Here is a 14,289-nt window from a genome sequence, read left to right on the forward strand (position 1 = left end):
TCCATTTTATTCCGCTGCGTATTTTGGTCTTCTAGTATTTGTTCCTATACAAAGGTTATTCCTGTTTATATCCCCATCAACTAGTATCAGAGCGGGGTTTTGGTGATTTAATTTTTGTATTTGAACATAGAGGCCAGTAATATTTCTCGCATGATTAGTTTGAATGGAAATAATTGGATGATATGGAAACCAAGAATGGAAGATCTCTTGTATTGCAAAGATTTGTATGGACCTTTGCAAGGGGATAGTGCAAAACCTACAACTATGATAGATGATGAGTGGAAGAGGTTAGATCGAAAAACAATTGGATTTATTAGACAGTGGCTTGATGATAGTGTATTTCACCATGTTTCTACTGAAATTTCTGCATATTCTCTTTGGAAAAAATTGGAAAGTCTCTATGAAAGAAAAACAGCTGGCAACAAAGCTTTTTTGATCAGAAAACTTGTGAACCTAAAATATAGAGAGGGTGCTTCTATTGCTGAGCATTTGAATGAAATGCAGAGTATTACTAACCAGTTATCCTCTATGAGAATGTCTCTTGATGATGAGTTGCAGGCATTGTTACTTCTCAGTTCATTACCAGAAAGTTGGGAGACACTGGTGGTTTCCCTTAGTAATTCTGCGCCAGATGATATTGTCACTATGAGTCAAGTAACAAGCAGTTTGTTGAATGAGGAGTTGAGAAGAAAGAGTTCGGCAACATCTCAGAATGATTCACAGGCACTTATCTCAGAGAACAGAGGAAGGTCAAAGTCTAGAAGCAGTTCACGTATGGGTAGGAACAAGTCAAGATCAAGAAAAGATATTGTTTGCTATAACTGTGGTGAGAAAGGACATTACAAGAACCAATGTAAGCAACCTAAGAAGAACAAGAAAAAGGGAAAAGAAGTGGAGTCTACAGAGTCAAAGGATAATACTACAGCTACAGTGCAGGGTGGTGATTATTTGATTTTGTCTCCTTCTGATGATATTTTTTCTTGTGTGTATCAGGATCTTGAGTGGGTGATTGACACAGGTGCTTCTTATCATGCTACACCACGGAGGGAGTTTTTTGCTACATACAGGTCTGGAAACTTTGGTGTTGTCAAGATGGGCAACTATGGCACAGCAGACATCATTGGCATGGGTGATATCCATTTAAAGATCAACCTTGGCTGTAAGTTGGTACTTAAGGATGTGAGGCATGTGGTTGACTTGAGGCTAAATTTAATTTCAGTTGGAAGACTAGATGATGAAGAGTATGAAAGCAGATTTCACAGAGGGCAATGGAAGCTCAGTAAGGGTTCTCTTGTTATAGCTAATGGAAAGAAATGTCATACTTTGTACATGTTGCAGGCTAAAGCTTATGGTGAGCAGTTAAATGCTACAGAGAAAGACTTCAGTATGGAATTGTGGCATAGGCGATTGGGACACATGAGCGAGAAGGGGCTGCAAGCTCTTTCCAAGAGAGAGGTATTACCAGATCTCAGAGGTATACATCTGAACCCTTGTATTGATTGTTTGGCTGGTAAACAACATAGAGTTTCATTTGCTAGTGCTGCTTTGTCTAGAAAAATGCATGCCTTAGACCGTGTTTATACAGATGTATGTGGTCCTTTGAGGACAAAAACTCCTGGTGGATCTGTTGATGTTCTTGGTATAAGTGGTGCACTTTATTTTGTCACTTTTATAGATGATTTTTCCAGGAAAGTTTGGGCTTATGCTTTGAAGACCAAAGATCAGGTTATTAATGTCTTCAAAGAGTTTCATGCCAGGGTTGAAAGGGAGACAGAAAGGAAATTGAAATGCATAAGATCAGATAATGGTGGTGAGTATATGGGATTGTTTAATGACTATTGCAGGTCGCATGAGATCCAACATGAGATGACAGTTCCTGGTACACCTCAGCATAATGCAATTGCAGAGAGGATGAACCGCACCATCATGGAAAAGATCAGATGTATGCTTTCACAGGCCAAGCTACCCAAAAGGTTTTGGGATGAGGCTTTGAGGACTGCAGTTGATGTGATCAACTTATCACCATGTACAGCCCTAGATGGTGATGTTGCAGAGCATGTATGGTCAGGGAAAGATGTTTCCTACAGGCATTTGAGAGTGTTTGGTTGTCGTGCATTTGCACATGTTCCAGATAATGAGAGGTCCAAGCTAGATGGTAAGTCTAAAGAATGTATTTTTCTTGGTTACTCACATGATCAGTTTGGTTACAGGCTTTGGGATCCAGAAAAGCAGAAGGTGTTCAGGAGTAGAGATGTGGTCTTCTTTGAGGATCAAACCTTTGAGGATTTGAAGAAGAAGGCACCAGCCAAGACTTCTGTAGAAGGATTAGCAGATTGTGACCCAGTTATTCCTCCAGTATATCAGGGTGATGGGGGAGATGTGCAGGAAAATAGTGTAGAACCTGATATTGATTTACCTGCAGGACATGTTGAGCAAGAAGAAGTAGGAGAGCAAGTTCCCGCAGAACCTCAATTGAGAAGATCTTCTAGACAACGTCAACCTTCCAGAAGATACTCTACAGATGAGTATGTGATGCTTACTGATGCAGGTGAACCAGAGAGTTACCAGGAAGCAGTTGAGAGTGAGCAGAAAGAGAAGTGGTTAGTTGCTATGCAGGAAGAGATGGATGCTCTTCAGAAGAACCACACTTATGATTTGGTGCTGCTACCAAATGGAATGAAGGCCTTGAAGAACAAGTGGGTTTTTAGGTTGAAGACTCAAGAATATTGTTCTCAACCAAAGTACAAAGCTAGATTGGTTGTGAAAGGCTTTGGTCAAAAGAAAGGTATTGACTTTGAAGAGATATTTTCTCCTGTTGTTAAAATGTCTTCTATTCGTGTTGCTCTTGGTATTGCTGCTAGCCAGGACTTGGAGGTTGAGCAGTTAGATGTGAAGACAGCTTTCCTTCATGGTGATTTGGAGGAGGAAATTTATATGGAGCAACCAGAAGGCTTCAAAGTCAAAGGTAAAGATAATTTTGTCTGCAAGTTGAAGAAGAGTTTGTATGGGCTAAAGCAAGCTCCAAGACAGTGGTACAGAAAGTTTGATTCATTTATGACAGAAAATGGATACAAAAGAACGGCTTCAGATCATTGTGTGTACATCAAATGGTTTGGTGAGAATTTTATTATTCTCTTACTTTATGTTGATGACATACTTATTCTTGGAAAAGATATGTCTAAAATTGACAGGTTGAAGAAGGAACTGAGTGAGTCTTTTGCAATGAAGGACATGGGGCCAGCAAAGCAAATACTAGGCATGCAGATTTCTCGTGACAGGAAAAACAAGAAGATTTGGTTGTCACAGGAGAAATACATCGAGAAGGCATTGGAAAGATTTAGTATGAGCAATGCTAAGCCAGTTGGTTCTCCTCTTGCAGGTCACTTCAAGTTGTGCTCAGAACAGAGTCCGTCAAGTGATGAGGAGAAGGAGAAAATGCAAAAGGTTCCTTATGCTTCAGCAGTTGGAAGTTTAATGTATGCAATGGTATGTACGAGGCCGGACATCGCATATGCAGTGGGTGTTACTAGCACATTTCTTGCAAATCCAGGCAAAGAGCACTGGGCAGCAGTGAAGTGGATTTTTAGATATCTCAGAGGGAGCTCTAAGGTTTGTTTAAGCTTTGGAGGTGGACCACCTGCGTTAACAGGTTACATAGATGCAGATATGGCAAGAGATATAGATACGAGGAAGTCTACTTCAGGTTATGTACTTACTTTTGCAGGGGGAGCTATGTCATGGCAATCCAGGTTACAAAGGTGTATTGCTCTCTCCACCACAGAAGCAGAATATATTGCTGCTACAGAGGTATGCAAAGAAATGTTATGGATGAAAGAATTCTTACAAGAATTGGGGCTGAAACAAGAAAATTATGTGGTGCATTGTGACAGCCAGAGTGCCATCCATTTGTGTAAGAACCCAATGTTTCATTCCAAGTCAAAGCATATAGATGTCAGATACCACTGGATTCGAAATGTATTTGAAGAGAAGCAGTTGCAGCTTCAGAAAATTCATACAGATGACAACGGAGCAGACATGTTGACGAAGACCTTAACAAAAGAAAGACAGGAGATATGCCGACAGTTGGTCGGTATGGCTTCACATTGAGGAGTCATGGGACAGCCTCCCTTATGGGCTGAAGGGGGAGGTTGTTGGGCTGATGGCCCATATTCAGCCCATGTGGGCTTTATCAGCCCACAGCTCACACCCCCTCTTAACCTAACCCTAATTAAGATTAGGGGGGTGTGGTGGCTGCGTTTTAGAGGCAGATTAAAGCTATAAAAAGGCAGCAACGAGGCAGATCTTTGTAGCGACGAGATTCCAAAGAGAAGAAGGAGAACAAGGCAGAAGAGGAAGAGAAAGAAAGGGAAGAAGACAAGGACAACGCAGAGAGACTGTTCACAATCATCTAGCAGTGTTCTCATCTCAGGTTAGATCAAATCTACAGTAGGCTCTTGCTGTGATTACTTGGGAGGTTTTAGATATTGTGGGCAGTAACGTGATCCTTGTATCCCAGTTATTCTCTTGTGGTTGTTGCTTGGGTTTTGGGCAAGAGATTGAGATTTGTATATTCATTATTCTCATAGTGGATTATCTCTAGTTTGCCCCGTGGTTTTTACCCTTCACATTGAAGGGGTTTTCCACGTATATCTTGGTGTTCTGTTTGATTGTGTTTCCATTTTATTCCGCTGCGTATTTTGGTCTTCTAGTATTTGTTCCTATACAAAGGTTATTCCTGTTTATATCCCCATCATTGCATGCGTGTTCTTTGGTGCCCATCTTTGTTGCATGAGTTGACACAGAAGAAGACGTGTTCTCCTGCAGAAGGAAGAAACAAAGAAATCTCAATGATTGAAGCACTACGCCTACGTTCTTTTCTCCAGCAAAAAATTAGTCTAACTTCAAACATGCGAAAAGAGCAGTGCGTTGCTATGATGATATCTCATCAAATTTTTTCTTCTATGATTTCTCACTGTACACGCCAATGGCAAATGATTTTTTCTCTCTTGAAAAAAAATCAAATTATTAACTTTTATAGTGTGATTAAGGAAATAATTGAGATTATTTTTTAATCATGTAAAACAGTTAAAAAATTTTATCAATTGATTAAATTATTAATTAATTTATTTCCTATTTAGTGATGTAATTTTAGAAAATAAATAGTTCAAATTTAAATTATAAGTAATAAGTATTGTAATTTTATTTTTATATGTGAAAGTAAATTAAAAGTTAAAAATTAAAAATTAAAAATTAAATTATTACTTAGGAGAGATTATCTTCTCTTAGGAGAGATTATCTTCTCTTATATAAAGGGGTTCCTAAAATCTTTGATATAAAATTATTATGATTTGTATATTACATAATAATATTTTTAATTTTAAAATTATATTATTAATAAATAATAATTATTAAATTATGATGTTTGAATGATTAATTAATTTAATAGTAGTTTATACTTATTTTATTAGACATGTTTATGTTTCAAAGAATTATGTATGAATTTTTATGATTCAATTAGTTTTAAATTTGAAATTATGAATCTAAATTAGTTAATTCATGAAAAAAATTAAATTTGAGGTTAATTATTATTTATACAATATTTTTAATTACTTTGAAAATATTAAAATCTAATTGAATAAAAGGATTTAGGTTTGATATGAGTTAAGTTGTTTGGCTATATTAGCATATATGGTCAAATATGGTTTATACACATGTGGTCAGACTAACTCAATTTATATGGTCGGATACGGTCTAACTCATGTGGTCAAGTAAAACTCAATTAATATAGCTCATGTGACCAAGTATAACCTACCTCACGTTGTTAAGTATTTTCATATTTTTAAATTTAATTTCACACATAAGTGTTTACTCGATAAGTATTATAATATCTTTACATAATAAATAATATAAGTATGGAAAGAGTGTCTTATGAAATAAATAAATAAAATATTCATGAATCTTCTGTGTCCTAATGAAAAAGTAAGATATGAAAAAAATAAAAAAATTAGCAGAAAAAGAATTCCTTACAAAGAAAAGAAACCCAAAACAGCTCATAAATCTTTAGGTTTTGATGGGGATGTAAGATGTGAGAAAATAAGAGACTCTTTTGAGTATTTCTGAGTTTATTATATGTAGAGAGGGTGAATTTTTTTTTAAAAAAATATATGATAAAATGTATAGAGAGATTTATACTTGAATCGAGTTAAAAATGTTTATAATTGATTTCACATAGTGAAAATTTTTATTTTTTATGATGGATGTAAGTAGGTATTACCAAATTACTGAATCAATTAATCTTATATTAACTTTTTAGTTGATTTTTTTTTATTTATTGATCTTTAAATTCTTTTTTTTTTTTTTTACTTTCGAGATATTTTCTCGATATTTCAAGTTAATATAAACTTTGGAATGATTTTCTAATCTATATGATAAAAATGAAACTTATCATAATATTGAAAGTTTTAGATTTGCAATACTATGTACTTATAATATGATCATCCTTTTTAGAAGGTGGATTACTTATCATATGTACTTATAATATGAATTTGTTACAAATATGTTTCTATTACTTGTATCAAACATCATAACATTGATCCCATTTTAGTGTAGGCAAGATTTAGCCTAATGAGAATTCCATGAGATGGCATACACATTAATTTATTTGAAGTATAAATCACTGATCTAAAATATTTAAGCAAACGATAGCGGTTTAGTCTTTGGATGTGCACGTCATCTTTCCAAAACTAAACTTCCTTCCTGTTTTTCGGCTGGGAGCAAATCCCACAAGGTGATCGTAACCTAAATCGTTCCCCAGGTGGTGCAACTGGGCTCGCGGCGGCGACACGTGTCCCGGTCGTTTCAGTTGATGAAACGCGTTGCTATGCGATGAAATCGGCTTTGGTGAGTCAATTCGGCAAAAAGTCTTTGGGTTTGGGTCTTACCGAGTTGAATTCGGAGTCAAATTCGAGTCGGTTTAGGTTATATGGTAACTACAATAATATAATAATATTATATGAGAACAATGAAAGGGCTCCTCCGTTCATGAATAAATAGACGTCTGTGGGTGTCTCTCTGTCTCTCTCTACACTATTGGCGTCGTCGAGCAACGAAGCAGGTGGGCGACAGCATGGAGGGCGCAGGCGGCGGAAACTCGTTGCCGTCGACGTCGGGAGCGGACGCGGTGAAACGGAGGGTTAGCTACTTCTACGACCCGGATGTGGGGAACTACTACTACGGTCTTGGACACCCGATGAAGCCCCACCGGATCCGGATGACCCACGCTCTCCTCGAGAAGTACGGCCTCCTCGACCGCATGAAGGTCATCCATCCCCAGCTCGCCCGCGATCGCGACCTCTGCGCCTTCCACACCGACGAATACGTCGCCTTCCTCCAATCCGCCAATCCCGAGACCCTGACCAACCCCTGCGTCGCCCGCCGCTTCAACATCACCGACGACTGCCCCGTCTTCTACCGGCTCTTCGAGTTCTGCCAGACCTACACCGGCGCCTCCGTCGACGCCGCCAAGGAGCTCAACCGCAGCAACGCCGACATCGTCATCAACTGGTCCGGCGGCCTCCACCACGCCAAGCGCTCCGAGGCCTCCGGCTTCTGCTACGTCAACGATATCGTCCTCGCCATCCTCAAGCTTCTCGAGAATCACGACGTGAGCCCCCTTCTCGTCCCCTCATTGCTCTCCTCCTCCTTCCATTGTTCCTTATGTGTATCGGGTTTGCTCCTGACCTAAGTTCGATCGCACCTTTCTCAAACATTGTCATGAAACTATGACCGGAAGAAGGGGTGGAGCGGAGGACACGCTCCTCTTTGAAATCTATCTACTAAGAACAATAGCTCGAAGGGAATTACTGTTCTTGGCTTTTATTTATGCATGCTGTTATTTATTTATTTTAGTTACTTTCACAATCTCTTGTCATTTAAAGATCATTTCTTTCTTTGATTACAGAATAGATTGATGGTGATTTTTCTTCCTTATATACCAATTAGAAATCCAACAAATTTTTGGGAGCGATCCCTCTGTTTTGTTCTCTGCATCTAGATGCAGCATTGGCATTACCAAGTTCCCTAGATCCCTTATTGGTTTTAGGCGATTCCTTCAAGATTAGGGTTTTCATGATTTGAGGAGATGTATCTATTTATTTCATTACTCTTTAGGGTTTTTTTTTTTTGCCCAGAGTTGACTTGCAACATTTTGACCAAATCATATACTCGTGAACTGAGAAATTCTTGTGCTCTTTTAAGGCCCATCCATAATTGGCTTCGCAAAAGGAAAATAGTAGTCTAAAGCACCGCATTACTTGCCAATATAGAATTTGTTTTAACATAATCAGTTTCTTGGATTGATATGATTCAGTACTGATGGCTCGAGTGTTGACTTGGACAGACACGCTACATTTTCTCATGCTTCAAAAGTTTACTCTTAACATGTCCTATTATAGTGTACCTTGTATTTATCTTCCTCTGTTTTCCACTCCCTTTTGTTGATATGTTCATTTCTTATCTGCTTGCAGCGTGTTCTCTACGTGGACATTGACATCCACCATGGAGATGGTGTCGAGGAGGCTTTCTTCACAACTGATAGAGTAATGACAGTCTCATTCCACAAGTTTGGAGAATATTTTCCTGGGACAGGACATTTACTCGACAATGGCTATGGGAAAGGGAAATATTATGCTGTAAATGTCCCTTTAAATGATGGAATCGATGATGAGAGCTACCATTATCTATTCAAACCTATCATAGCAAAAGTTATGGAAGTTTTCAACCCTGATGCTGTGGTGCTTCAATGTGGTGCCGACTCCTTATCTGGAGACAGGTTGGGTTGTTTCAATCTTTCTGTCAAAGGCCATGCAGAGTGCGTAAGATACCTTCGATCTTTTAATGTGCCACTGATGCTGCTTGGTGGAGGTGGCTATACATTACGTAATGTTGCTCGCTGTTGGTGCTACGAGGTATGAAATGCTTTTTTCTATCAAACCAATTGTTTGTGCAAGTTCGTCAATTACACCATTTTCTAGTAGTATGGTATTTTTTATGTCCCATGGGTCCATGTAGTGGATTGTTTTATTGTTAGAATCTAAAACGATTAACTTATGTTTTATTTCTCTAATCATGACATATTAACTTATCAGTGTTCTTGTTTCAGTTAACTCTAGTATTAGATTCACATTTTACTTAACATTTGACAAAGATTTTGTTTCTTTTTTTTTTAAAATATTACTACCGTTCATGATTTTTTGATAACTTTCACATCTTGCAAGTTAACTAAGAATATCTGGTCACCTGACATTCATAACCATTTTGCCACTGTAAATATGAATATTACAAACTTTCTACAAGGATATACTGTCTTCATACTTTGTTTTGTTTTTCTTACTCAATTCTAACTGCTTTTGGTTTTTCAAACTTTTGGTGCAGACTGCAGTCGCCCTTCATGTTGAAGTGAATGACAAGATGCCTGATCATGAATATCTCGGGTACTATGGCCCAGACTATAACATCCATGTCGCAACAAGTAATATGGAAAATAAGAATTCACGCAAGTCATTGGACGATATAAAAGCCAAGATACTAGATAATCTTTCGAAGCTCCAACATGCTCCGAGTGTGCAATTCCAGGAATGGCCAACTGATACGGAGATTGATGAGGTACTTGCACTCTTTTGTCTTCCTTTGCTGTCAACTTGTAATCTGATTTGGCTTGAAAATACTAAAATTTTTATTTCTATCATGCTGTCGGATGCTGAATTTTTTGATAATGTGGTTGCTTTTTTCTTAGGCTTTATGTATAGCAATATCTCATTTCTCTTAGTTTTGGGCATATGATAAATGTAACAAAATAAAATGTTTACCAAAATATAGTGAAACCCTTTTTTCGGTTTGCTGATCTGTCATACATAGTAGTATCGTGCCAGAACTTGCTTAGTCCAATAGTCAGATCTGTGGTTATGATAATATGTCAATAACAGAGCCTTGGTTTTCTATTTTTCTTGGCAACTTTGTACTCTACTGGCTTCCTTTGATGGTCCAGCATACACAAATCAAATCACCAAAGTGTTAAGAAATGATGTTTCATCGAAACTTGCAAATTCAATTATCGGATTTGGTCTTTAGACAAACAAGAGCTAGGTCCTGACAGAATGTTCACCAAGTCTGATTTATATAGATATGCATATCATCATGCATGCTGATTCTTGTTCAATAGGCATTTTCACTATGTTGGAAATTTGGAATTAGTTAAGTTATAATGGGAAGGTTTTTTTATTAATTGTTGCTATCATACAGCTTGTATCATAGAGACATAGATAAATTTATGTTAAAAGAGTTTTAACAAATTAGGATCAATAGTCTTTGAAAAAAGGAGCTATTTCACCTTTTTATTCTTTGTAATAGAACTATTTTTATTGTTTGATAAGATATGGCTGAACTATACTTCTGGAGTCTCTAAACAACAAGACATATATGTTATTTTTTCTCAAATGTATTCTTGGACCCTATATTCTTCTTTGTTGGTCTTTCTATAGTTTTAATTGTCATTTTATGGCTGAAATTCTTTTACAGTAAACTGAAACCTTTGAAGTTTGAAACATGAAACTTGCTTGGTCTGGACAAGTAATTCAACTTGAGGTTTTGAACTATGAACAGTGTCAGAGGGAGCATAATAGGTGATAATTCAGACTTCTAAATAAGCCAATTAAGCACACAAGACTTTGTGTATTTAATGATTTTGGCAATGAGACTATAAAGCTAACCAAGTTTTGGTGTAACGTGCAGGCGGTAGTAGGGTTGTGATGCAATATTCATTATGAGTTAATTTTCGATGAGATTTACAGAAATTTACAGAGGTTTTCACATGGTATTCGATGTAAAGATCTGATAAGTCATCCTTGCTAGTTGGCATGGAACAGCTATTCCATGTGTTAGTCATGCTGCTCTTGCTGGTCTGCACACCCCATATTTGCGGATACCATCATCAAATATGTTGTAACTGCTCTAAGTGACTACACAGCCGTGGCATAGCATGCATGCTGCAATATGGTGCTGTGTCATTATTCTGGGAAGTAAAGCCTTGTTTGGTTAGACCCACGGATCGCTGAGCAATCATTACTAGAGTAGCACTAGAGTGAGAATGGCTAAATACAAACCATGCCGACCATGTTGTATTGCTCAATAATGGTGACAAAGTTCAAATGAATATGGATGTTGAATAGGCGCCCATGTCCGAGAATCATGGAATAAGCCATTGTCATTAGGAGATTCACACCACAGTGTGATTTTGTATAAGATCGGACACAAGTGCCACTGCAGTTACCTATTTCACTAATATTTGGGTGATGCAGTGTTGAACAATCGAACCGATCTCATACACATCATCTGGTAGACATGAAGATATCAGCTAGTAGCGAAAGGGTAGCCATATGTCGAAGTGACCCAAAGATTAACACAACACCCAGCATCAATAAAGTACCTGTTAAGGGTGCAATCAGGATCTTATAGCAGGTGCACCATGTTGGCAAATTCAGTATAACATTTCGGAATCTAGGAGTTGGTTCGTGATGGAAATTATATGGTTTGATGTTACATGATCCATCTTCTGATGGGTGAGATTTTTATATCAGTAACTTGCCTGAAACTTGTCGGTTGCATGCATATGGCAGTTCAAATGACAACATATAGGACATGTTCATCAATGCATAAGATGTACAAAGAAACATTGTTTGCATATTTGTTCATAAATAAATTACAAAAGCTAGCCCGAATAAGATGATACAAACAACAGAGCAGGTGGAGCAACAAAAAGCTACGCCAACATCTATATTAAGCTAAAGCTTATCTCGGCGCTTCCATTTGATGTGCTAATCTTGTGTATTTGTACAACTTTATATACAGTTGTTTCATTTATATACCATTTAAAATATCAGTTTCGGTGTCTAACAAACTCTATGTTGTCCTCATATCCAGGAAGATGAGAATCAGGAGGAGACAAATGAAGATCTTAATTCTGACACAGCCAAATTGCTTTGAACATCATGGTGCACATGTTTCTGATGATAGTCCATGCAGAGATATGCTCATTTTCAGTCATAGGAGACCTCCAAATGACATCCACAATCCAAGTGTTGTAGCCTAAATTGTGAATATGCTCTGTGCAGTAACTTAGATTGAATTAGACTATCTTCTTCAAGCGGATTAGGTGATGCCAATCTTCTTTTAGCGCTTCAAGTGACTTTGACAGTGTTCAGCTAACGGATGTTCATTTGTAACATTCCTGTGTACAGATTGACTTTCTCAATGAACCATCTGTTTAGCTGACCTGTTTTCTCTTGTTTGGAGTCTCTTAAAAGTCAAAACCTCCTGTGATAGGGTTGCTGATTTGGAATCAATTGATATCCTATTTCGTGTATGTCTTTTGTTAGTGTCGAAAATAATTGAATCTTTAGGACGTCAAATCTGTGTGTGTTTACTCTTCATGGTCTCGCACGTTGTTGGCACGTGGCCTTTTTCTGGGATGTTGCAATGCATGCATGCCAAGAAATCGCAGCTACGTGTAAGTATGGATTTCCTGCCCATACCGAGCCAGGGAACACCATCCTCTCTCAAGGTAATCGTCGAGTCACACATACACGTGGCAGTCTGCTTTTCGACGTGGGAATATTAATGTCATCTAATAAATACCGTTATAGTTTAATATCGTTGACACGACAAATCGCTTTATGACACCACCACGTGTTTCCCGTCTCGACCGAAGCAGCTACTGCTCCGCTTTGTTGGTCGCGCCACGCGTTCCCTTACGCTTCCTTCCTCCCTATTCGATATGCGGAATTGGTAGTCGTCGTTGTGTAGGCGTGATGGCCGGGTGTTGACATGATAAGATCTCTCCCGCACCGTCCCAAAGAGATCGATTAGATCGTGACGACGAGGAAATACCGAGAGGGAGAATAATGTCGAACACCGGCAACGGAATCGTGGCGGTGTACGCGAACGGGGCGGCGGCCCTGCGGGAGCCGTCGTCGTTCTCGGTGAAGGTGAGACTCTCATATGCTACGGCGCGCAATCCCGCGACCACACCCGGCATCGCCATCAAGTGCGGCCACAACAATGAGGGTCTGTTTTGGTGCGATCGGCTACTCGTCCGTCCTCGTGGATCCCTCTCCAATCCCTACCCATTCCTTCCCTCTTCCATCGTAAATGATATAATAAACGATTGCTTTATATTTTATTAAGAAATTACTCCTCCAACTAACATAAATATAAATCATAAAATGGACTTCTTAGTATTGAGACAATCCATAAAAAAATCAACATATGAATATCTCATCACTTTAAGTTGACCTGATCTTCTATATATGAGCATACAATTTTTCATCCCCTATAAATATCTAATCACTTTCTTTGTAACTTTTTAATGTTTCATTCGTAGGTTGAAGGTTGAACTAGATCTACCCAATATTCCAATTATAAAATTGATATCTAATCTCGTATAGTTTTAAGCATGTATAATAAATATTCTTCATTTGATTCTTTTTTAAGTCATTTTTAGGATATTAATCTTAATTGAATTTTGTATGTCTAATAATAGATATATCATTAGTCGAAAAAACTATATATTGAATCTCTCTAAGACTCGGTCAACATATCCTTTGTGAGATAATCTTAATAACTATTGAGTTCTATCTTAAATATATCAATGTTAATAATATAAACTAACTCATTCATATCAATCATTTTAAAATTTTTAATCAGAAAATCTTAGTTTCGTATAATAAATCAATATTACTACTAGTAAGCAAATATCATTAATATATAAAATTAATATAATAAACTTATTTTCACTAACCTTCAAATATATATACTGATCAATAATATTTTTCTTAAATCTAATAGAAGTAATGATATTATGAAACTTTATATATTAATTTTTAAAAACTTATTTAAGATCATAAATAGATTTTCTAAGTTTGCATACCCAACTTTTTTTTTTCTTCTCTATGAATCCTTAATGTCGTTCCAGATAAGTTTTCTCATTAAAATAACTATTTAGAAATATTATTTTCATATTAATATGATATAACTCAACATGGTACTAAGCTTCTAATCTTATGATAATACTTAATGGGATCTATTCTTTCTAAAAAACATATTTGGCTAAGTCTAACTTTTTATTATTCAATATTATCTTTTAAATTATATTTTATCTTAAAAATTCATTTATAACCGAGTTATTAGATAATTCAACAAGTTCTAAATATCATTTTGGTCTATCGATTTTATCTA

General features: G+C 37.2%; 1 protein-coding gene across 1 annotated transcript; it reads left to right on the top strand.

Annotated features, from left to right (window-relative positions):
- The first annotated feature begins 7,094 nt into the window (after positions 1-7,094).
- On the top strand, positions 7,095-12,224 carry LOC135618184 (histone deacetylase 1-like). Its single transcript, XM_065119044.1, has 4 exons — positions 7,095-7,663; positions 8,526-8,966; positions 9,433-9,663; positions 11,977-12,224. The coding sequence occupies exons 1-4, from the start codon at positions 7,127-7,129 to the stop codon at positions 12,037-12,039; spliced, it is 1,272 nt and encodes a 423-aa protein (XP_064975116.1). The 5' UTR covers positions 7,095-7,126; the 3' UTR covers positions 12,040-12,224.
- The last annotated feature ends 2,065 nt before the right edge of the window (positions 12,225-14,289 follow it).

The sequence above is a fragment of the Musa acuminata genome, chromosome BXJ2-8, assembly GCF_036884655.1.
Source record: "Musa acuminata AAA Group cultivar baxijiao chromosome BXJ2-8, Cavendish_Baxijiao_AAA, whole genome shotgun sequence".
Taxonomy (NCBI): Eukaryota; Viridiplantae; Streptophyta; class Magnoliopsida; order Zingiberales; family Musaceae; genus Musa; species Musa acuminata.

Bases quoted from the DNA above. Each gene is read 5' to 3' on its own strand.
- LOC135618184 (XM_065119044.1), top strand. From the start codon at position 7,127: ATGGAGGGCGCAGGCGGCGGAAACTCGTTGCCGTCGACGTCGGGAGCG. The intron at 8,967-9,432 runs GTATGAAATGCT...CTTTTGGTGCAG, and splicing joins CTCGCTGTTGGTGCTACGAG to ACTGCAGTCGCCCTTCATGT. The intron at 9,664-11,976 runs GTACTTGCACTC...CCTCATATCCAG, and splicing joins CTGATACGGAGATTGATGAG to GAAGATGAGAATCAGGAGGA.